Below are 24,142 nucleotides of genomic sequence, written 5' to 3'. Positions count from 1 at the left end.
CCCGCTCGACCACACTTCAGCGTAGTGCCACCCATCTGCAGTGCCCGCCCATGTCCTTCACGCTCGCTAACTCTAGGTTCCGACAGGAGGTCGAATGTAAATGTGCATCTACGATGAGGGTTGGCGGTTCACTGCCCTTCGAGTCGAATCAGTTATATGAATCCACAGTGTCCGTTCTTTTTGACATGTTCGAGAGTACAGACACTGTAAGTAGGCTGTTTACGTTTTTATATTGGTAACGCCACGTTGCGCTCTGTATGAAGATCACTGGCTGTGCTGTGTGCAGTCTGTGGCTGTTTGGCATTGTTGTAATACTCGCCATTGTAGCGTTGGGCAGATGGATGTGAACAGCGCGTAGCATTGCGCAGTTGGAGGTGAGCCGCCAGCAGTGGTGGACGTGGGGAGAGAGATGGCGGAGTTTTGTAATTTGTAAGACTGGATGTCATGAACTATCATATATATTTTGACTATTAAGGTAAATACACTGTTTGTTCTCTATTAAAATCTTTCATTTGCTAACTATACCTATCAGTAGTTAGTGCCTTCCGTAGTTAGAATCTTTTATTTAGCTGGCAGTAGTGGCGCTCGCTGTATTGCAGTAGTTCGAGTAACGAAGATTTATGGTGAGGTAAGAGATTTGTGAAACATATAGGTTAATGTTAGTCAGGGCCATTCTTTTGCAAGGATTATTGAAAGTCAGATTGCGTTGCGCTAAAAACTATTGTGTGTCAGTTTAAGTACAGTCTTGTATAATTTTTCTAAGGGGACGTTTCAACACCACTCATTCATCTACTTGCAGGAATGTTGCTAGGATGGAGAAGGTGATTTACTACAGACGTCACATCAGACCTTCTAGAGAGCTTGGCGAGAAACTGAATATCGCCAAAGTTCTTGTTGTGTTACACACGGAGCTCGAATCGAATGCAGACTTCCCTCTTTTCTGAGCAAGAGGGCGCAGGGGTTAGCACACTGGGCTGGCATTCTGGAGGACAGAATGCGTGCTAGGCCTCCAGATTGAGGTTTTCGAGACTTTCCGAAATCGCTCCTGGCAAATGTCGGAATGGTTCCTTTGAAAGGGCACAGCTGATTTGCTTCCCCATCCTCGAAATGTTCTGCTTCGTTCATTATTACCTCGATGTGAATGGGAAGTGAAACCCTAATCTTCCTTCTTTCTCGCTTCCCTCTGGGAGACGTGATAAGACTATGTATTAATGGCGAAAGTTTGTAAAAAACTAGTGTTACGAAATGGTGGAATAATTTGTTTTCGCGCCGCGCCGGGCCGCGGACTCACCGCAGGGCCCGTCGTGCAGCAGGTGGAGGTCGGCGTCGCGGCGGCAGGCGTCGGCGCGCAGGCGGCACTCGTTGCCGTAGGTGAGGCCGTCGGAGCCGCAGACGGGCGCGAACTCGGCCGGGCAGCGCGGGCACTCGCACACCGGCGCGCCGCCGCGCTCCACGCACTCGGCGCCGCGCGCGCACACGTGGCCCGAGCACGGGTCCTCGGCGCCTGCACACGGCAGTTCTAAAGTCACACTACAGCCAGACTATACACCGTCTCACGAAAAGCTTACGCACCTGGGAGATATCGTCGAACGTAGACGCAGTTTAATACACCACTGGCCATTAAAATTGCTACACCACGAAGATGACGTGCTACAGGCGCGAAATTTATCCGACAGGAAGAAGATGCTGTGATATGCAAATGATTAGCTTTTCAGAGCAGTCACACAAGGTAGGCGCCGGTTGCGACACCTACAACGTGCTGACATGAGGAAAGTTTCCAACCGATTTCTCATACACAAACAGCAGTTGACCGGCGTTGCCTGGTGGAACGTTGTTGTGACGCCTCGTGTAAGGGAGAGAAATGCGTACCATCACGTTTCCGACTTTGATAAAGGTCGGATTGTAGCCTATCACGATTGCGGCTTATCGTTTCGCGACATTGCTACTCGCGTTGGCCTAGATCCAATGACTGATAGCAGAATATGGAATCGGTGGGTTCAGGAGGGTAATACGGAACGCCGTGCTGGATCTCAACGGGCTCGTTATCATTAGCAGTCGAGATGAGAGGCATCTTATCCGCATGATTGTAACGGATCGTGCAGCTACGTCTGGATCCCTGAGTCAACAGATGGGGACGTTTGCAAGACCACAACCATCTGCACGAACAGTTCGACGACGTTTGCAGCAGCAAGAGCTATCAGCTCGGAGACCGTGGCTGCGGTTACCCTTGACGCTGCATCACAGACAGGAGCGCCTGCGATGGTGTACTCAACGACGAACCTGGGTGCACGAATGGCAAAACGTCATTTTTTCGGATGAATCCAGGTTCTGTTTAGAGCATCCGTGTTTGGCGACATCGCGGTGAACGCACATTGGAAGCGTGTATTCGTCATCGCCATACCGGCGTATCATCCGGCGTGATGGCATCGGGTGCCATTGGTTACACGTCTCGGTCACCTCTTGTTCGCATTGACGACACTTTGAACAGTGTACGTTACATTTCAGATGTGTTACGACCCGTGGCTCTACCCTTTATTCGATCCCTGCGAAACCCTACATTTCAGGAGGATAATGCGCGACCGCATGTTGCAGGTCCTGTACGGGCCTTTCTGGATACAGAAAATTTTCGACTGCAGCCCTGGGCAGCACATTCTCCAGATCTCTCGCAAACTGAAAACGTCTGGTCAGTGGTGGCCGAGCAACTGGCTTGTCACAATACTCCAGTCACTACTCTTGATGAACTATGGTATTGTGTTGTTGCTGTATGGGCACTGTACCTGTACACGCCATCCAAGCTCTGTTTGACTCAATGCCCATGCGTATCAAGGCCGTTATTACGTCCAAAGGTGGTTGTTCTGGATACTGATTTCGCAGGATCTATGCACCCAAATTGCGTGAAAATGTAATTACATGTCAGTCCTAGTATAATATATTAGTCCAATGAACACCCGTTTATCAGCTGCATTTCTTCTTGTTGTAGCAATTTTAATGGCCAGTAGTGTACATGTACATACGAGGGACGTTCAAAAACTAATAAATCAAAATTTTTTTGTCCACCAATTGCAGTTGATAAGTGCAGAATTTGCTGTGGGACATCGTGGAATATTTCCGCATCAGCCTCTGTAGTTCCATGAAGTTCCGGTAGCGACGGCGCTGTACTTCGCTTTCAAAATGGCATCTGTAATGGAGGTGCGTTCCGAGCAGAGAGTATCTTATGGGAGAAAAGCAGAGCATCGCAGATATTCATAGGCACTCGCAGAACGTCTATGGAGATCTGGTAGTGAAGAAACGGACGTTGTGTCGTTGGGCGATGCGCTTGTCATCATCGCAAAACCGGTCTGATCGGCCACGTGCCGACTGGCAGTGTACGGACACTCATGTCACGCGACCAGTGGATTCCAGGCAAGCGCCTCGCTGCTCAACTGGACTGCTCTGCACACTCGTCCATCAGCTTGGGTACTCACAGGAGTGTGCCTGCTGGGTACCACGGTGACTATCAGGAGAACGTAAAGGACCGATGGACCCTCTGTGCGTAATTGCTTACACATTACGTAGCTGATCGTAGCAATTGTTTGACGAACATCGTCGCAGGCGATGGAACACGCGTTCATCACTTCGAAACGGAAACGAAACAGCAATCCATGGAGCGGCGCCACACCACCTCTACTCCGAAGAAAACGTTCAGAGCCGCATCCTCAGCCGGCAAACTCATGGCGACGGTCCTCTGGACTCCTGAAGCCTTTATTCTGTTTTTTCTGCCCTACCTCATTTTGCAACGATCAACTCGGAAATGCATTGCGTAGCCCTTAGGAAATTGAAGAAACGACTTCAGGATGTTCGTCGCCACAAATATGCAAACGACTTCTCCCTCTCCATGACAACTCAAGGCTTCGCACAACTCCGTGCACCAGAGAAGAGCTCAAGAAACTACACTCCTGGAAATGGAAAAAAAGAACGCATTGACACCGGTGTGTCAGACCCACCATACTTGCTCCGGACACTGCGAGAGGGCTGTACAAGCAATGATCACACGCACGGCACAGCGGACACACCAGGAACCGCGGTGTTGGCCGTCGAATGGCGCTAGCTGCGCAGCATTTGTGCACCGCCGCCGTCAGTGTCAGCCAGTTTGCCGTGGCATACGGAGCTCCATCGCAGTCTTTAACACTGATAGCATGCCGCGACAGCGTGGACGTGAACCGTATGTGCAGTTGACGGACTTTGAGCGAGGGCGTATAGCGGGCATGCGGGAGGCCGGGTGGACGTACCGCCGAATTGCTCAACACGTGGGGCGTGAGGTCTCCACAGTACATCGATGTTGTCGCCAGTGGTCGGCGGAAGGTGCAAGTGCCCGTCGACCTGGGACCGGACCGCAGCGACGCACGGATGCACGCCAAGACCTTAGGATCCTACGCAGTGCCGTAAGGGACCGCACCACCACTTCCCAGCAAATTAGGGACACTGTTGCTCCTGGGGTATCGGCGAGGACCATTCGCAACCGTCTCCATGAAGCTGGGCTACAGTCCCGCACACCGTTAGGCCGTCTTCCGCTCACGCCCCAACATCGTGCAGCCCGCCTCCAGTGGTGTAGCGACAGGCGTGAATGGAGGGACGAATGGAGTCGCTTCTGCCTTGGTGCCAATGATGGTCGTATGCGTGTTTGGCACCGTGCAGGTGAGCGCCACAATCAGGACTGCATACGACCGAGGCACACAGGGCCAACACCCGGCATCATGGTGTGGGGAGCGATCTCCTACACTGGCCGTACACCTCTGGTGATCGTCGAGGGGACACTGAATAGTGCGCTGTACATCCAAACCGTCATCGAACCCATCGTTCTACCATTCCTAGACCGGCAAGGGAACTTGCTGTTCCAATAGGACAATGCACGTCCGCAAGTATCCCGTGCCACCCAACGTGCTCTAGAAGGTGTAAGTCAACTACCCTGGCCAGCAAGATCTCCGGATCTGTCCCCCATTGAGCATGTTTGGGACTGGATGAAGCGTCGTCTCACGTGGTCTGCACGTCCAGCACGAACGCTGGTCCAACTGAGGCGCCAGGTGGAAATGGCATGGCAAGCCGTTCCACAGGACTACATCCAGAATCTCTACGATCGTCTCCATGGGAGAATAGCAGCCTGCATTGCTGCGAAAGGTGGATATACACTGTACTAGTGCCGACATTGTGCATGCTCTGTTGCCTGTGTCTATGTGCCTGTGGTTCTGTCAGTATGATCGTGTGATGTATCTGACCCCAGGAATGTGTCAATAAAGTTTCCCCTTCCTGGGACAATGAATTCACGGTGTTCTTATTTCAATTTCCAAGAATGTACATTGAACCGTTCTTCCTTAACCACACACGCCCGGGTTCCCGGGTTCGATTCCCGGCGTGGTCAGGGATTTCCTCTGCCTCGTGATGCCTGGGAGTTGTGTGATGTCCTTAGGTTAGTTAGGTTTAAGTAGTTCTAAGTTCTAGGGGAATGATGACCATAGCTGTTAAGTCCCATAGCGCTCAGAGCCATTTGAACCATTTATCCACACTACATGCCAGATCTTGCATGTTCCGGCTATCATCTGTATGACCCAATGAAAGATACTACCTGCGGGAAGCGGTACGTGTATGTCGGGAAGGTTATTGTGCAGCAGAGCGTTGGCTTCGATGTCGACCAGTGCTGACCCTACCAGTAAGTGTGTGTAAGACCATCGCAAAGAACGGAGACCATGTTGAAAAAATCGTTTCGTCGCCAAAAGGACAGGGTATAATCTGGTGCATAGGAATCCTTGATAAAATCAAACTACTTTCCGAAAAAAATTTGACGTACTCCTACTTACTTAACGCCCCCCTTACATACCATCAGCATAGATCTAAACTACTAGGGTTGCAATGACCTATGACAGTTGAAAGGCAACTACTCTGTCTTAGTGTTATTACCACATGACCAGATTTATCGGGCCCGATAAGATATGTAATAAGTGTGGGCTCCATCACATGACAAGGCAGGGCATCACCTCCTCTCCATCTTTTTCAGTATACCTATGACTCCATTTTCATAACCCTCTGTCCCGTCCGCCAGGTGTACCAACGGTCCCTTCATATCAACCTCAAGCAGTTCGTCTTCTGTAACAACAGATGGCTCGTCAAAATAAACTCCACCAAACCCCATACATTAATTATAAGACGAACCAAAAGCGGCATCCGTTTCGAAAATTTTCGAAACAATTTATGATCCTCCTACATAATTAACTAACACAAAAACTATGTCGGACTAACTATCGACCATAAGCTAGCATACGAACGAAAAAAAAGTGAAGCATCTAGAAGGGAGGAGGAAACGAAATGAAACGTCACGGTTTGGAGAGTATGTGATATTATTTCGTTGAATACAAAATCGAGTAAACTTTACGAAGAACTAGGCAGTATGACCTCACTTATCAGTATGACGTCGCACGCCTTCTGGCCTGAGTGCACGCACTGATTCGGTTGAGAAGGGTTGCATCTTCTCCTGGGGCAAGCTGGCCCACAACTGTTGTAACTGGTCCTTCATACCCTGGACACTGGTGCTGGGTCGGAGTTGACGTCCGACCTGGCCCGTCACATGCTCTACCGGGAATATCTCAGCATCACGGAGACAGTTCATAGAGACAAGTCCCTGTATGGACGAGCATCGTTCTGCTGAAAAATGGCACCACGATACTGTCACATAAGAGGTAACACATGACGTATTGTTCTGCTGTCAGCCACTACCAGCCATGACCTGAAGTCATATCCCAAGGCTACCCAAAACACAACGTCAGGAATAGCACCACTGTGTCTATCTGAAACTGTGAAAGAATGAGACCTACCCCCAGGTCGCGACGATGTTCAGCCAGGGCAGTGCTGAACCGCGTCTGTTAGCTGAAAACAACGTTAAGCGATTTACTAACAACCCACGGTTCCCAGTTATTGCACGACTCCAAACGCATTCGTTTGTGTTGTCTTAACGGTAACCTAAGCAATGGACATTAATTCTCGAGACCGGCTGTTGTTAGTCTCCGACCAACGGTGAGAGATGACACAGAATGTTGCCGGGAGTCTGTTACCTGTCCTCAGATGCCAAGGTACTATGAGTTACTATGTGATTGGTGCACAATACGGCGATTCTCTCTCGTGATTGTGAGGCACTTTCGTCTGGAACCTCGACGATATTTATTTCTGCCCTTTCGTTCCCATGCACGCCAAGTACGAGATACTGTCACATCCGTATGTTTCAGAAATCTGGACATAACAGAGTTGAGCTGTCTGGCCAAATGGATGCATGCAATGATGTCCTTTCAAGCTATTTAAGGCGCCGAGACCGCTGTCTCATACGAGTACCCGGCATCTCTTCGTCCTTCTCAGTGATCACTCAATATCTGACGCTCTTCACGCCCCTTACATGTCCTACGAAGTCTGGTAGCAATAGAAAACACGAAAAAGTCCTGCACTCTGGTGCCTTCCTGCCTGCCGCAGAGGATTACTCGCCGATTGCGAGTACATTTACGACGTTATGCTCATACTCGTCCATGTCTTCTGGGCGCTTCACTTTTCTTGTCAAAGGAGTGTACTTGCTGATCGAGTAAGCAATTGCATCCCTCCACTGTCCCAACATGTACAAAGCCTTGATCTGTTCCACCCTGTGCTATGTTACTGTAGTTTGAATATCCTTTCCAACCAAAAATCTGTCACCCTCTGCACAGCCTTGAACGCCCCGCACTCCTCCTTGCTTTCCGTACCCGTTTACCGGCTTCCGTTCAAATCGTTTATCAGATCATCAGATTACCATTTTTCCCTTCATCTCATACACCTCCGGATACCCTACACATCCCGCAAACGTGCCTCTAACAACCCCATGCTTCTCTTATAATGTCCAATTCTGGCATGTTGCTACACATGCAAAAGCACATCCCACAAACCCTACACTTACACTCTGTCCATATCGTCTCCCTGAGCAATCGTAACAGACTCCATCTCCCAGAAAATAACATCCGTCGTGACATTTACACTCAGATTGAAGACATTTCCTATCCTTTCCACCATTAGCGCTCCCTCTTCCCTTCCCGTTCCACCCTCTACCTCCCTCACCCCTTATAACCATAGCTTGACTTCACGCTCGTTATTCACATCCGAAATTCCACGTTTTCTTATAACCTACCATCCTTTATTGTATTCCTAATAAAACCCTTCGCTCCACTGAGATCCCACACCTTACATCATCAGAAACCTGCTTCTACTCTTGCAAATTATTCGCAGTATACTCATCTCGGGTTTGGTGCAGTGGAGTTTTTGGGTAGTTTTATCGCTAATACTATCAGTGAGTAATCATATTTTCAATTATTTTCAAAAAGGTGTAAATTTTTCTAATATTTTAGAATTATTTGTATGAGTATACAGGCTTTTGAGTGATTAGCGGCAAGTTGTACCACAGCCGGTTCACATACGCCCCTCAGGAGCGAAGGAATGAAAGAACAAAGAATGAAAGGAAGTCAGATTGGTTAAGGAGCAAATTAAAGGAGTACAGACCGTGCCACGTGCTAGTGCAAGACAACGTTACCAGCACTTGACAGAGTTTGAAAAGAGCGTCATTGTGGGCCTACATATAGCCAGCTGGCTAATCGTGCAGTATTTCCGAAATGTGAAGCGTTAGAATGTAACAATGCTTAATTTTGGACGCAATGGGAATGTGAAAGGGACTACACGCTCCAGAAGAAGACGGCCAACTTACAGAGGGTCTTTAGACCTCACACCCAGAACACTATCGTCTGGACAACAGCATACGTCAAGAGCGACCTGAAAAATTTGACAACGCACGGTTTCCAGCAGTCCACTGCCAATACAGGATAGTGGAAGAGGAGATACAGAGAGGCGGGGACGGAAAGCCCCGGCCGACGGCAACCTTGTCCCATGTAGACTGGGCGATTGATTGTGAAGAAGACCTACTGACTGTCGCAACAGGCGACGACGTAAGCTCCCATGGCCGATACACATGCGATGCAACGAAGACAAGCATATCAGCTTCCCTCTATCAATATAAATAACATAGGACCGCTGATTAACAGGTCATTACTTGAAGATAGGCTACAAGCAGTGGACGTCGATATCGTCCTCCTACAAGAAGTATACGACAGTAAATTTCCTGTCATGTACGAGTACGAATCCTACATATCGCACGCCTCCGAAGCTGGCGGCAGCACAGCAATACTTCATAAAGAAGGTTTCTCGGCAGAGGATGTACTGTACCTGTCGTCTGCGGGGGGATTAACAATGACAGTACTTGATGTACGACTCATCAACATCTTTGCATCGTCCATTGCAGACAGGAGGCGAGAGTGTTCCCGCTTCTTCGCAGAGGAAATTGCCCCACTGTTCCAAGGTAGACACGACCGATTAATTCTTGGCTGCGATTTTAATGGTATACTTGCACCGAAAGAGCAGTTTCCTCGATATACCCACTGCCAAGAACTACGATTGATGGTGCAGACTACTCATCTGGTTGACATGTGGGAACATGTCCATGGTCTACGTCCAGCATACAACCATACAACGAATCACTCCGATAGCCGTCTCGACCGAATATATGTTACACGCAGTTTTAACGCTGAAGTCCTGGAAGCGGAACTGTGACCTACAGCCCATACTGACCATACGGAATTAGTCTGTACAATGTCCTTCTGGCAGCAGCAGGTGTAGCGTAGCCGTGGTCCTTGGAAAATGAACGTCACTCACCTATGGGAACCAGCTTGTCGAGATACCACTGAAGATAATAGGAGATCAAGAGCCTTGGTACGTTCCGTGGACACCGATGATGACAGACACTTAACATCGCAAAAAGAAATAGGCAACGCCTTTGGAAAACAGTACGCTCAACTTTACAATGCAATGGATACCGATATGGCGGCCATTATCGAAGTTACAAATGCGATTTTCGGCACTATTGAACCAGAGGCGGAAGTGCGACTGATGGAGGAGATTACAGAAGAAGAGGTGATGGAAGTCATTGGTAGGGTAGCGGTGAATAAATGCCGGGACCAGATGGCCTCCCTCTGGAATTCTGTAGGACCTTTAGCTACATGATAGCACCACGATGGACTACTATCTGTCGCGAATTAATGTCACCCGACATGCCCCGCTGGCTTTTATGGAGGGACTGATTATCTCGATAAACAAACTCTCGGACGGTACACGGATACGGGATTACCGACCACTGACACTCCTTAACTGCGACTTTAATATATTCACCAGATCATTATCAGCACGCCTCTGAAGAGTATTACGTCACGTGATCTCACTCGATCAGACTTCACTCTGCGGAGATAACAAAGTCCAGACGGCGCTTGTTTAATACCGCGATTTGATAGCCCTAGCCGCGTGCATGCAGAACTCGCCTCGATAGATTTTGATCAAGCCTTTGACAGAGTAAGCCACGCCTATCTTGCAGAGATCCTGACACATAAGCGGTTTCCACGTCGTGATGCGGCTACTCAGCAATGCCTCCTACAAAGTTCTCGTCAATGGACGCAGGACCAAATCTCTCATCGTAGCGAGGTCTGTCAGACAACGATGTCCATTACTTATGACATTGTATGCACTGTCTCTCGGCTCGTTACTTTACGGCCTACGGCAACGCTTGATAACCGAGGATACACATTAACGTGCAAGTCATATGCGGATGACCTGGTGCTGATAGTGCGAAATGAAAACGATTGGAGTGTGGCTTTAGATTTGATATGTAAATATGGAATTACCACATGCAGCCGTTTAAATATGGACAAGTCTGTAGCGATGAATTTTGGTGTTGGGCTGGCGAAAGAATGTGTAGCACCATTACGGCTCATGGATACCTTGAAATTCCTAGGGATTGTTTTTACCAACGACACACGTCGCACAGCAGCGTACAGCTATAAGAGACTTCTACAGTCAGTCGCGGCGGACGTTAGAGGGAACATCACACGGGCATTAGACACGATCCAACGGATCACATACATCAACGGCTACCTGGCGTCACGAATTCCGCACTTTGCTCAAGTACTCCCCCTGCCGGTGATGATAGCGTGACGGATACTGGCGGCATTCGGTTCCTTCCTGAGTGCAGGTCTACTATTTAAAGTAAGATACGACTCCCTCGCCCTCCCTCGTAGTAGGGGTGCACTTCGTCTTGCACACGGTCACCATTGAGCGGCGGCGCTACATATTAGCACAATGTTAAAGCGTGGAGACTATAGCGGACTTGCCTGACAGAAATCTTAATAGAAGAACTGGCACCAGTTTCTCGAATGGCGCCAGTGGCGGTCCAGCACATTTCACTGTCATTTCAGAATATAAGGGCTTTTTTTATAGAGTGCAGCTACGTTCGGACGGCTGTGCCGGAAACCAGACGTGCAACGACGCATGGCACCTATCGGATATTAATGACCGGACGACGCAGCAATCCTACTGAGAGGAAGCATCCACATATCATTTGGCATATAGTATGTCCATATATACATGTTTCCTTAGGCACAGACACACTTGCTATGTGTTACCTAACAGTTATTGGTAAAAATGTTACCCGATCCAGACCCCATGCAATTCACATGACAGATTCACCATTGTTTCCTCAGTGCTAAACTCTGGACAACGATGAACATCACCTCATATGCATCCCCTCGGCAGAAGTGTGCCGTTTTGTCGATACAAATGATCATTTTCTTTCTTCGAATGGCCGGCCGCTGTGGCGTGCGGTTCTAGACGCTTGTCCGAAACCGCGCGGCTGCTACGGTCGCAGGTTCGAATCCCGCCTCCGGCATGGATGTGTGTGATGTCCTTAGGTAAGCTAGGTTTAAGTAGTTCTAAGTCTAGGGGACTGATGACCTCAGATGCTAAGTCCCATAGTGCTCAGAGCCATTTGAATCATTTTTTCTTCGAATTGGACAACACAGCACTGAACCAGGGATTATTTTCTCCCCGGACTGGACGTACTGCCCACGTGCTAAAACGAATGCAGTAAAGTGGCTTCGAGGCCAGACGGTGCTCTATTTGTTCAGAAAGGGCCCTAGGAATGTGATGGACTTTTGGACTTTTTTTACAGGAACGACATCTGAAGATTGTGAGCAATCCGAAACACCGACACTTTTTCTCTAATTTCCTATGGAGTGCGTTTCAAGATCCCCCGCATAGTTGGAATGTCCATAGTAGAAGAAGTTAAATTATCGATGCGGTGAAAGAATGAACAGAAGATAAGAACCGGTGGATACCGTATGCCTACGACAAGGCATACTCGGATGGTAGAGCAGCGGGGGATTGGAAATACGTTCTCCATTGTGCTGTGTATTTCTTCTTTATGTTATGCGAAAATAATGTTTAGTTTAATATCTTCCAAGAAATACGCAAATATTATTTGTGGTATGGCAATGAAATTGTTGTTACTGAAATTCAACTTCACTTAAGAGTTGTATGTATACCATGATTTGCTTTAATTTGTGAAAGATATTCATTAAAATCTGAAGCATAGTTGGATAAGTATTTCTTCTCAACATAATTTTATTGAGTTTTTCAATTGCTGATGTATGTTTAACTTTCCAAAGATTACTGCTTATTACAATATTAGTTTTACGTCAGGCTGGTTCACAGTTATACTGTTCAATTTATATAGAAAATTGTCAATGTCATTTTGTAACTACAACAGAAAGGTAGTTTTCTGTTTTCTATTGTTCGTATTTAAATTTAAAAAAAGGTGGTAGAACACTTACCTGCAAAAAAGAAAAAGGCGCTTAATGCAACCACTCATATTATATGGGAGATCCGGGTTAAAAAAATGTGTCGGTACAGCACTTGCCTGCGAAAGGAAAAGATCTCCAGTTCGAGAGAGAAAAAAGTCGGCACATAGTTTTAATCTGCCAGGTAGTTTCAGAGCAGCACCTATTCCGCGGCAGAGTGAAATTTCACTCTGGAAAAAACCCCTGTACTGTGGCTAAGCCAGTTCTCTGCAATATCTTTTCTTCCGGGAATGCTAGCCCTGCAAAGTGTGCAGCAGAGGTTTTGTGAAATTGGGAAGGTAAGACAGATTCACGGACAAAAGTGAGGCGGGCAGGGCGGATCGTGAGTCACGCGTGTGCAGTTGATTAGGTAAAAGGACTGCCAACGAAAGACAAGGTACCTGGTTCGAGTCCTTGTCCGGTATACCGTTTTAATCTGCAATAAACTTCGAACAGAAAACGACAAGCGGAAAACGACAACCAGAAAAGTTTTGAACAGTGGAGGGAATGGATGCCGACGCGTCTGGAACCAAATAGACTCTGCTTCATTGGAGACCGTTACTAAGTGAACGGTTAACACACTGGATTCCCGTTTCGGAGGACGGCGATTATAATCTCCGTACTGCCATCCAGATTTAAGTTTCCGTGGTTTCCCTAAATAGCGCCGGCCGCGGTGGCCGAGCGGTTCTAGGCGCTTCAGATCGTAACCGCGCGACTGCTACGGTCGCAGGTTCGAATCCTGCCTCGGGCATGGATGTGTGTGATGTCCTTAGGTTAGTTAGGTTTAAGTTGTTCTAAGTTCTAGGGGACTGATGAACTCAGTTGTTAAGTCCCATAGTGCTCAGAGCCATTTGAGCAATTTTTTGAACCATAAGTAGCTTAAAGCTAATGCTAGGGTAGTTGCTTTGAAAAGAAGGCCCCCTAACTTCTTCCCCATCGTTCCCATTCTGAACTCGCACAGGCGGGTCTTTTAGTTACTTACTTGCCCCATAGATCAAATTCACGTTAAAGGCTAAGATGTTGAACGTATCAACAGAGCAGAATTAGAGCACTTATATACACAACTAATTAGAAATATAATATTTAGAATGGCCGCATGCTGCTTATTTACAGTTTTTTGTGACTGATTATCTCTACTCAACAATTCCTCTGTAGTATAGAAGTTGTTAAGGAGAAAGCACTTTAATCTACAATTGAAAACACTTCTGTTATCTGTCAGACATTTTGTATGCATGGGTAGATTGTAAAAGAGTTTAATAGCTGCATATTTCACAGTTTTCTGTGCCAAAGTTGGATTCATTAAATCATAATGCAGATAATTTTTCCTTCTAGTATTGCGCTTGTAAATATATCTCTTATTTTCGAACTTAGATGGATTGTTGATAATAAATTCAGTTAGCGAATAAATGTACTGTGAGGCTCTGGTTAACATTCCCAGCTGCTTACAGAGATGCCTGCAAGATGTATATGTGTCAACTGTACACACAATTCTAATTACTTTCTTTTGTACAATCAATACTTTTTGCATAAGCGAGGAATTACCGCAGAAGATTATCCCATAAGGCATCAATAAATAAAAATATGCAAAATATGTTAATTTACTGACTTGTGTACCCCTAAATTTGGGTATTATTCTTTTAGCAAAAGTAGTCGAATCTGAATACATCATCAGCAGTTTAAGTTTTCATCGGTATGCACACTTACAATCTCACAATATTCGATCCTGTTTTGAGAGTACAAAACTGGAAGAACTGCGTATTGTTTCGAAGTTTAATGCTCGTGTGTTTAAGCAAAAGCATTCAGTAACTTTCACAAAAACATAGTTTACTATTTTCTCTGTTGGCCCTTCTTTGTTCTGCTTTACAACAGTGCTTGTTATCATCTGCAAGCGGCACTAGTTCTGCCTCCTGCTTGAAATAAAATGGCATATCATTAACATAAAGCAAGAACAGTAGTGGATCAGTGATTGAAACCAGTGGGATATCCATTTTAATTTTTCCCCATGCATATGATATAGGAACTTCCTTTGTATTATTTGAACAGCCGAAGGTAACTTTCTAAGATTGGTTTCTTACATAGGAACTAAATTAGGTAAGTGCTGAAATAGGTATGGCATAAAAGCTTGATTTATCTAATACAATATTTTGATTGACACAATCAAATGTTCTCAACAAATCACAGAAGATCCCAAAGCCTTGTGTTTTATCATTCATAGATTTTGGAAAGTGCTCAGGAAAAGTGTAAACATCTGACTGCAATTGGCTAAGTATATCATTTCTACACAGTTGGGTGGTAACTCTGAAGTACATTAACCTCTTAAGAATTTTAGAGAATGACGTAAGGAGTGATACTGGGCAGTAGTTGTTGTCGTCATGGAGTCATCCTTTTTAGAGGCCTAACAATGACATCTTTCAATCTTTCTGGGAAAAAGTGCTGACTTAACGGTGCATTATGCAAGTGACTAAGGACATTACATATTATACACCCTCAGCTTTTAGTATCTTAGTGGACATATTATCCAATCCAAATGAACTACTTTTTAAAGTAATGATGATCGTCCTTATTTCAGATGGGTATGTGAGATTAATTCGCCCTAATTTTACTTTCTTTTTATCAGTTGAGCGTATTTGCTAAATACACTTATTTTCAGAAACAGTGGCCTTTCTTTTAAGTCAGTTCTTCTACACGAAATTTTCGAACGATTCTCACTAACGCATCATGTTAGCTAACTGTTACTGATAAGATTAATTTTAGCGAAATGTGTCATGGATTAAGGACGCAGGTGAAGGTGAATGAACAGCCATTCATTAATATGCCAAGTTAAGTAGTTCCGTAAAATGTGAGCAGTCTCATTCCTCATGTAGCAATTGGCAATGAAGCGCAAGTTAACCAATAATCAGTTGTAAAATGGTAAGAAATTAAGAAGAAAGGTCTAGGATAAATAGAAAGAACGAGAGGTTATTCAGAGTTTCAGGTGAGCATCAAGCAGCCAACGTTGACTGAAACAGGGGAAGGGAATATAATAGAAGACGAATGGATAGCTTTGAGAGATGAAATACTGAGGGCAAAAACGCAAAGAGACAAGGCTCACTACAAATCCTTGGATAAGAAAGGGTATATAAAGTTTACTTGACAAAAAGAGAAAATATATAAACATAGCAAATGAAGCAGGTGAAAGGGAATACGGACGCCTGAAAAATGAAATGGGCAGAAGGTGAAAAATGGCAAGCAGGATTGGCTAGAGGACAAATGCATCTTTAGAAGGGCGTGTAACTGAGGGAAAGATGAGTACTCCCAATAGGACAACTGAAGCGACCTTTGGAGAAAAGAGAAGTAGCTGAACGAATATCAAGGTCACTTTCTTCAGATGTGTATTCCGTTTGTGGTTAATAGTTATAATTCCAAATATTTGGACAATGTTCGCTTTCTGCATCTCCTAGACATGACCGCAGCTCTTGTTGTTCACTATTCTTCACGGGCATGACATACACTATTTGATGAAATTCTTTGCGATGAAACTAAAAAAAAAAAGTACACGGGCACAATTCGAACCCTTACAGCCAGTGATGTAGCCGTGCACATTAGCCTTGGCACGAAAAGCCGCTTTCCAGGTATTCAACACAGGTCCCTCTGCAAGAAACATAAGACTCATCAAAACCGCGATTTACAGGTCTCATGGTCCCTTGTGAGATGGACGTGTCAGCCATTGTAAATTCTGAAACAAATTCAGATCACTGATGCTATAATCGAATTCAAGGAAAACTGTTACGTGCTCTAAGTAACGTACAACAGTCTAACAGTTTGTGACCCGAGTTCATTTGCATCCTCATGGTCGGGTAAAACAGGAGACGTCGGGTTTAGTTCTCTAGAATGAGCTTGTCGGCAGCAAGAAATTTTCCGAAGGCAGTCAGGAGAGCGCACAATAGGAGGTTGCTTGCTGTGCTCCGGAAAGTTGCAGGAGAGTTGGCGATGGAAGCAAGAAGCCATCGCCTCGGTTGGACCACTAACGGAGCAGCAGTATCCGTGGGAGATGCAGAAAACATTCTCCACAAGGTTTCAGCTTTAGCAGAGGAGAGACTACGCTTGGTCTGAGAGGAGATGAGTTATTGCATGAAAGTAAAGGATAGGGGTACGATAAAATATTTCTATGAGTACATTTGAACTACCTTACTCGTCATTAATTCTTAGTTAATGAAGTGAATGTTTACTCGATATTAACTACCTAAAACCCCTTACCCGCCAGTAGTTAATTAGCGGTTTCTTATGGAAACTGTCGCGGTCACAAGCGCATTACGAGCTCATGTCACCTGTTCCAGCTTTAGAAGGCAAGAACTTGACATGCTGACACTGCAGGTACCAGGACGACCGCAGCTATATGATACAAGGTATAGACTCACATCCAGCTGTGTGGTGTTCTCAGAAAATATGTGGATGAGACTGATTTTGTGAAATGTCTATACATTTATGTAAGGTGTAGGTGTTTAGGTGTTTTAAATGTATCCACTCGTCGAACACCTACTCAGTTAAATATAGTGTAGTTGTAGTGTAAATAAAGTACGTTTATGTTCCCAAGATTAGAGTGCCTTCGTTATTTCGAGATCTATTTTTCTTAAGGTTGTCACAGTGAGCGAATGTACGAGGGTCACTCCAAAAGCAATGCACACTATTTTTGTAAAAATACAGTTTTCATTCTGCATGTTTGAAAGTTTTACAGTGTGTAGATACATCCTTCCCTTTTGTTTTGAAACTTAGTTCAACCTGAAAGCGGGCACGGCAATACTGAGGATTGTTCCCGCAGTGGCAGGTCTCGTACTGCACACACACTAGACAATGTGCAGAGAGTTAACGAAAGCAATGCACACTATTTTTGTAAAAATACAGTTTTCATTCTGCATGTTTGAAAGTTTTACAGTGTGTAGATACATCCTTCCCTTTTGTTTTGAAACTTAGTTCAACCTGAAAGCGGGCACGGCAATACTGAGGATTGTTCTCGCAGTGGCAGGTCTCGTACTGCACACACACTAGACAATGTGCAGAGAGTTAACGAATTGGTGACTGCTGACAGACACATCACAGTGAACGAATTGTCACGCTTCCTTAGGATAGGGGAAGGAAGTTTTTGCAGAATACTGAAAGTGTTGGTGTTAAAAAAGGTTTGTGCCAGGTAGGTTCCCAGGATGTTGACAGTGGCTCCCAAAGAAACAAGAAAAACGGTATACAGCGAACCTTTGGGGCAGTACGAGAATGGTGGAGATGAATTTCTTGGAAGAATTGTGACAGGTGATGAAACATGGCTTCCTCATTTTTCACCAGAGACGAAGAGGCAATCAATGGAGTGGCATCATGCAAATTCACCCAAGAAAAAAATTCAAAACCACACTTTCTGCTGGAAAAGTTATGGCTACGGTGTTTTTCGATTCCGAAGGACTCGTGCTTGTGGACATCATGCCAAGTGGAACCACCATAAATTCTGATGCATATGTGACGACACTGAAGAAACTTCAAGCTCGACTGAGTCGTGATCGACCACATCGGCAAAAGCATGATGTTTTGCTGTTGCATGGCACTGCACGGCCACATGTCAGTCAAAAAACCATCGAAGCGGTTACAAAACTCAGATGGACAACACTGCAACACCCGCCTTACAGTCTTGACCTGGCTCCATGCGACTATCATCTCTTTGGCAAAATGGAAGACTCTCTTCGTGGAACAAGTTTTGAAGATGATGACTCCCTTCTGCACGCTGCTAAACAGTGGCTCCAACAGGTTGGTCCAGAATTTTACCGTGCGGGTATACAGGCGCTGGTTCCAAGATGGCGTAAGGCAGTTGAGAGGGATGGAAATTATGTGGACGAAAATATTGCTACTAAAGGATGTATCTGCACACTGTACAACTTTCAAACATGTAGAATAAAAGATGGATAAAAAAAATTGTGTCCTTTTATTTTGGAGTGACCCTCGTATCTAAAATTACATTCATTTATATATTGAATGGAAAATAATTTGGGAGATAATTTCAAAATTTTGTTTCCATTCCAGTTCACAACTTTCTGATCCCTAAGTTTTTATGGGAAAGATTATATGTAGGAATTATTCATATTTTACACCTAACGTGAAAGATACGAAGAATAACAACACGCTTTAAATTTATTTTGTTTTCTACACAAAACGTATAAAGGAATAAAATTTCTGATTGTTTCTAAAATTTCCGAGATCATATCCTTTTCAGTTGATGCAGAAAGTTGTAAAATGTGCTTCCGCCGCGCATTGGGCAGAGTCACCCACATGCAGCTTTCTCAGTTACAATTCTCGCGTTGTTGTTGTGGTCTTCAGTCCTGAGACTGGTTTGATGCAGCTCTCCATGCTACTCTATCGTGTGCAAGCTTCTTCATCTCCCAGTACCTACTGAAACCTACATCCTTCTGAATCTGTTTAGTATATTCATTTCTTGGTCTCCCTCTACGATTTTTATCCTCCACAGTGCCCTATAATACTAAATTGGTGATCCCTTGATGCCTCAGAACATGTCCTACCAACCGATCCCTTCTTCTAGTCAAGTTGTGCCACAAACTTCTCTTCTCCCCAATCCTATTCAATACCTCCTCATTAGTTATATGATCTACCCATCTTATCTTAAGCATTCTTCTGTAGCACCACATTTCGAAAGCTTCTATTCTCTTCTTGTCCAAACTATTTATCGTCCATGTTTCACTTTCATACATGGCTACGCTCCATACAGATACTTTCAGAAACGACTTCCTGACACTTAAATCTATACTCAATGTTAACAAATTTCTCTTCTTCAGAAACGCCTTCCTTGCCATTGCCAGTCTACATTTTATATCCGCTCTACTTCGACTATCATCAGTTATTTTGCTCCCCAAATAGCAAAACTCCTTTACTACTTTAAGTGTCTCATTTCCTAATCGGATTTCCTCAGCATCGCCCGACTTAATTCGATTACATTCCATTATCCTCGTTTTGCTTTTGTTGATGTTCATCTTATATCCTTCTTTCAAAACACTGTCCATTCCATTCAACTGCTCTTCCAGGTCCTTTGCTGCTTCTGACAGAATTACAATGTCATCGGTGAACCTCAAAGTTTTTATTTGTTCTCCATGGATATTAATACCTACTTCGAATTTTTCTTTTGTTTCCTTTACTGCTTGCTCAGTATACAGATTGAGTAACATCGGGGATAGGCTACAACCCTTTCTCACTCCCTTCCCAACCACTGCTTCCCTTTCATGCCCCTCGACTCTTATAACTGCCATGTGGTTTCTGTACAAATTGTAAATAGCTTTTCGCTCCCTGTATTTTACCCATGGCACCTTCAGAATTTGAAAGAGATTATTCCAGTCAACATTGTCAAAAGCTTTCTCTAAGTATACAAATGCTAGAAACGCAAGTTTGCCTTTCCTTAATCTATTTTGTAAGATAAGTTGTAGGGTCAATATTGCCTCACGTGTTCCAATATTTCTACGGAATCCAAACTGATCTTCTCCGAGGTCGGCTTCTACCAGTTTTTTCCATTCATCTGTATTGAATTCGCGTTAGTATTTTGCATCCGTGACTTATTAAACTGATAGCTCGGTAATTTTTACATCTGTCAGCACCCGCTTTCTTTGGGATTGGAATTATTATATTCTTCTTGAGGTTTGAGGGTATTTCGCCTGTCTCATACATCTTGCTCAACAGAAGGTAGAGTTTTGTCAAGCCTGGCTCTCCCAAGGCCGTCAGTAGTTCTAATGGAATGTTGTCTACTCCGGGGCCTTGTTTCGACTCATGTCTTTCTGTGCTCTGTCAAACTCTTCACGCAGTATCATATCTCCCATTTCATCTACATCCTCTTCCATTTCTATAATATTGTCCTCAAGTACATCGCCCTTGCATAGACCCTCTATATACTCCTTCCACCTTTCTGCTTTCCCTTCTTTGCTTAGAACTGGGTCTCCATCTGAGCTCTTGGTATTCATACAAGTGGTTCTCTTTTCTCCAAAGGTCTCTTTAATTTTCCTGTAGGCAGTATCTTTCTTACCCCTAGTGAGATAAGCCTCTTCATCCTTACATTTGTCCTCTAGCCATCCCTGCTTAGCCATTTTGCACTTCCTATCGATCTCATTTTTGAGATGTTTGTATTCCTTTTTGTCTGCTTCATTTACTGCGTTTTTATATTTTCTCCTTTTATTAATTAAATTCAATACTTCCTCTGTTACCCAAGGATTTCTACCAGCCCTTGTTTTTTTACCTACTTGATGCTTTGCTGCCTTCACTACTTCATCCCTCAGAGCTCCCCATTCTTCTTCTACTGTATTTCTTTCCCCCATTCCTGTCAATTGTTCCATTATGCTCTCCGTGAAACTCTCTACAAGCTCTTGTTTAGTCAGTTTATCCAGGTACCATCTCCTTAAATTCCCACCTAAGGTCTGAAAAATTAGACTGCGATCCCTCTGCAGAAGAGGCGTTGCGCTCTAGCCATTTTATGCAGTGCATGAATAGAGTTTAAAGATAGGATGGAGACTATTTATTATTATCACATACACATGTAAACAGATTGTCACAGATCTACTACGTTGTACAGTCTGTTCTATCTACAGTGAATTTCGTGCACCTGCATTACGGCATGATCAGCTTAGAAGATTATGTTTCACGCAACATGCAATTGTTGTAATCGGCCAAGGGGTATTTGCAGACGGTCGTCCTGTTATATTCCTCATTGCTCCATGGGCGACAAGGTGGATGACAGAGTGGGTCAAGGAAGTGTGTATGCACCCGCATGGTCTTGATGGAAGCGGTTGTATCTTGTCGATGGCAACAGAATGAGCTGTGTGATATTACGAATGTATCCTGAAACGTCCAATTTTTGTATCGCTTTTTTATTCGGCTCATAAAACCAAACGAAGAACACGACGTCAACACAGTTCTGGGGAGTCGCTCGAATTTGCGCGTGGAACGGCCTGATTGGCCAACTCCAGTGATAATTAAATCGGAAGCGACGCAACATATTTTTTTTCTTAACAGTAGAATTATTTCTCAGCTCAGTTTAACCTGTAACACCCTCACAAGCTTTTCGGACTGCTTGTCACCACCCTGTAGATACAGATGCAGATTTAGCAGACGTGAAGAAGTTATAATATGTCGGCTGTCAACAGCAAGAAACGCTTTTCTGAAAAAGATAAATATATTAACGTTTGTGTTAATTTCAATGTTAGGGATCTTTTCTGAAGGTAGTTTTCTTACATATAGCCCTCTGCGGAAGTGAAACAAACAATTCGGAGGAGAAGATATCAAGTGTGATGATACAGTGCAATGCTGAATATCACATGAGTAGATCGGACTACTAATAGAAAACTGAAGCAAATCAGAGAAAAAAAGAAGTTTGTAGCACAAATTGATTCAAAGAATGGTTATATCGATCGGACTCATGCCGAGTCAACAAGGAATACGTAAGCTGGTAATGGAGAAAACTGTGAGCGATAAAAATTGTAATGTGACACGAATGCTGGTGTACACTAACCAGTTTGAAATCGATTTAGGGAGCAATAGCTACACAAAAGCGAAGAGACTTTCCAGTATAGAGTATCATAGGCAGCTGCATCAAATCAGTCATCTAATTGCTGCCACAAGAACAACAACAGAAAGGCAGTGATTCAGAGCGGTATGTAGTGGGCGCAGTAGAAATGACGACAAGGGTATCGCCAAGAACGCCTCAGGGAAGTGTGATAGGACCATTATTATTTTCAATATACATAAGCAATCAAGCGGACATGGTGATCAGAAATCTGCGGTTGTTAAGTGACGACGCTGAAGTGTCGAAGTTCAGTGACTGTTGAAGGATACAAGATGACTTAGACAAAATTTCTGGTTGGTTATGAACGGCAGCTAGCTTTAAATGTAGAAAAATGTAAGTTGATACGAATGGGTAAAGAAAACAAACCGGTAATTTAGAATACAGCATTAACAGTGTCCTGCTTGACGCAATCATGTCATTTAAATATGTGGGCGTACCGTTGAAAGCCGATATGAAATGGAACGAGGATGTGGGTATTGTGGTACAAAAGGTGAATGGTCGACTTCGGTTTGTTGGGAGAATTTTTGGGTAGTGTGGTTCACCTGTAAAGGAGGCCGCATAGAGAACGCTAGTGCGACGAATTATTGAGTGCTGCTCTGGTGTTTGGAGTCCGTACCAGCTCGGATTAAAGGAAGACATCGAATCAGTTCAAAGGTGGGCTGCCAGATCTGTTTCCAGCAGGTTCGAACAACACGGAAGTGTTTGGAAGATGCTTCGGGAACTGAAATGGAAATTCTGGAGGGGAGGAGACGTTATTTTCTAGGAACACTATTGAGAAAATTTGAAGCTGATTGCAAAACGATTCTACTGCCACCGACATACATTTCGCGTATCGTCCACGAAGATTAGATACGAGAAATCAGGGTTAACACTGATGCATGTTCAAAATGTTCAAATGTGTGTGAATTCCTGAGGGACCAAACTGCTTAGGTCATCGGTCCCTAGACTTACACTCTACTTAAACTAACTTATGCCCGAGGGAGGACTCGAAGCACCGGTGGGAGTATACTGATGCATACGAAAAGTTGCTTGCGAGTGGAATTGGAAAGGAAATGATTACTAGTATTATAGGGTGCACTCCTCCACACACCTAAAGGCGGCTTGCAGAGTATGTATGCAGTTGTAGATGCAGATATACTTCGTATGACTACTGCTGAAACAGTGGTCGCTCGTTCCGTGCATCGTGCTGTGTTAATAAAAATTGTAGGCATACTAGGACAATGTAACCTCAATAACGTAAATTAGTAAATATAACGCAGTATATAGACTAAATTTTTTGACTATTAAATATGTGATTAATATAACAGCTCACTGTATACAACATCTGGAGACTTGTAAATATCTCCAGATATTGTATGCAGCGTACTACTAATGACATTGTATCATCTGAGCTGTATTTAAAATTCTGTTGTCCAGTTCACGTCTTTGAATTTACTTAGAGGTGGAATGCCATGTATATATCCATACAAATACTAAAAATCATTCTGTACCTCAGGACGATTTTCAAAAATCGAAACTGGTAACACTAACAAACATTTTCGTAAGTGCTGAGGGTGTGTAGTCAAATTTTCGATACGTATTTATTAAGTATGCAGTGTTTCGTGACTTTTGTCATTGAAGGCAAAATCTTATGGACTATTAGATAGTATCATACTTCCTCTACACGCTCGACGTTTCGATCTCTCTGCTGGGATCTTCTTTCGGTCTTGTGGTGTTCACGGTTAGCTGAACACCACTAGATCCTGAAGAAGATCCTAGAAAAGGGATCGAAATGTCGATCATGTAAAAGAAACAGCATGCGGCCTAACAACCGAGGAGATTT

The 24,142-nt window shown here is 44.4% G+C and overlaps 1 protein-coding gene across 1 annotated transcript in view; it reads right to left on the bottom strand.

The window, feature by feature from the left end:
- Positions 1 to 24,142, bottom strand: part of LOC126335939 (agrin-like) — a 366,195-nt gene that overhangs the window by 255,095 nt on the left and 86,958 nt on the right. Inside the window, exon 5 of the mRNA XM_049999415.1 lies at positions 1,292 to 1,504. Within this exon, the coding sequence (XP_049855372.1) occupies positions 1,292 to 1,504 (213 nt within the window). The remainder of the gene's footprint in view (positions 1 to 1,291; positions 1,505 to 24,142) is intronic.

This window comes from Schistocerca gregaria, chromosome 2 (genome assembly GCF_023897955.1).
Source record: "Schistocerca gregaria isolate iqSchGreg1 chromosome 2, iqSchGreg1.2, whole genome shotgun sequence".
Taxonomy (NCBI): Eukaryota; Metazoa; Arthropoda; class Insecta; order Orthoptera; family Acrididae; genus Schistocerca; species Schistocerca gregaria.
Note: the sequence above shows the minus strand (reverse complement) of the source record. Positions and strands in the feature narration are given on the sequence as shown.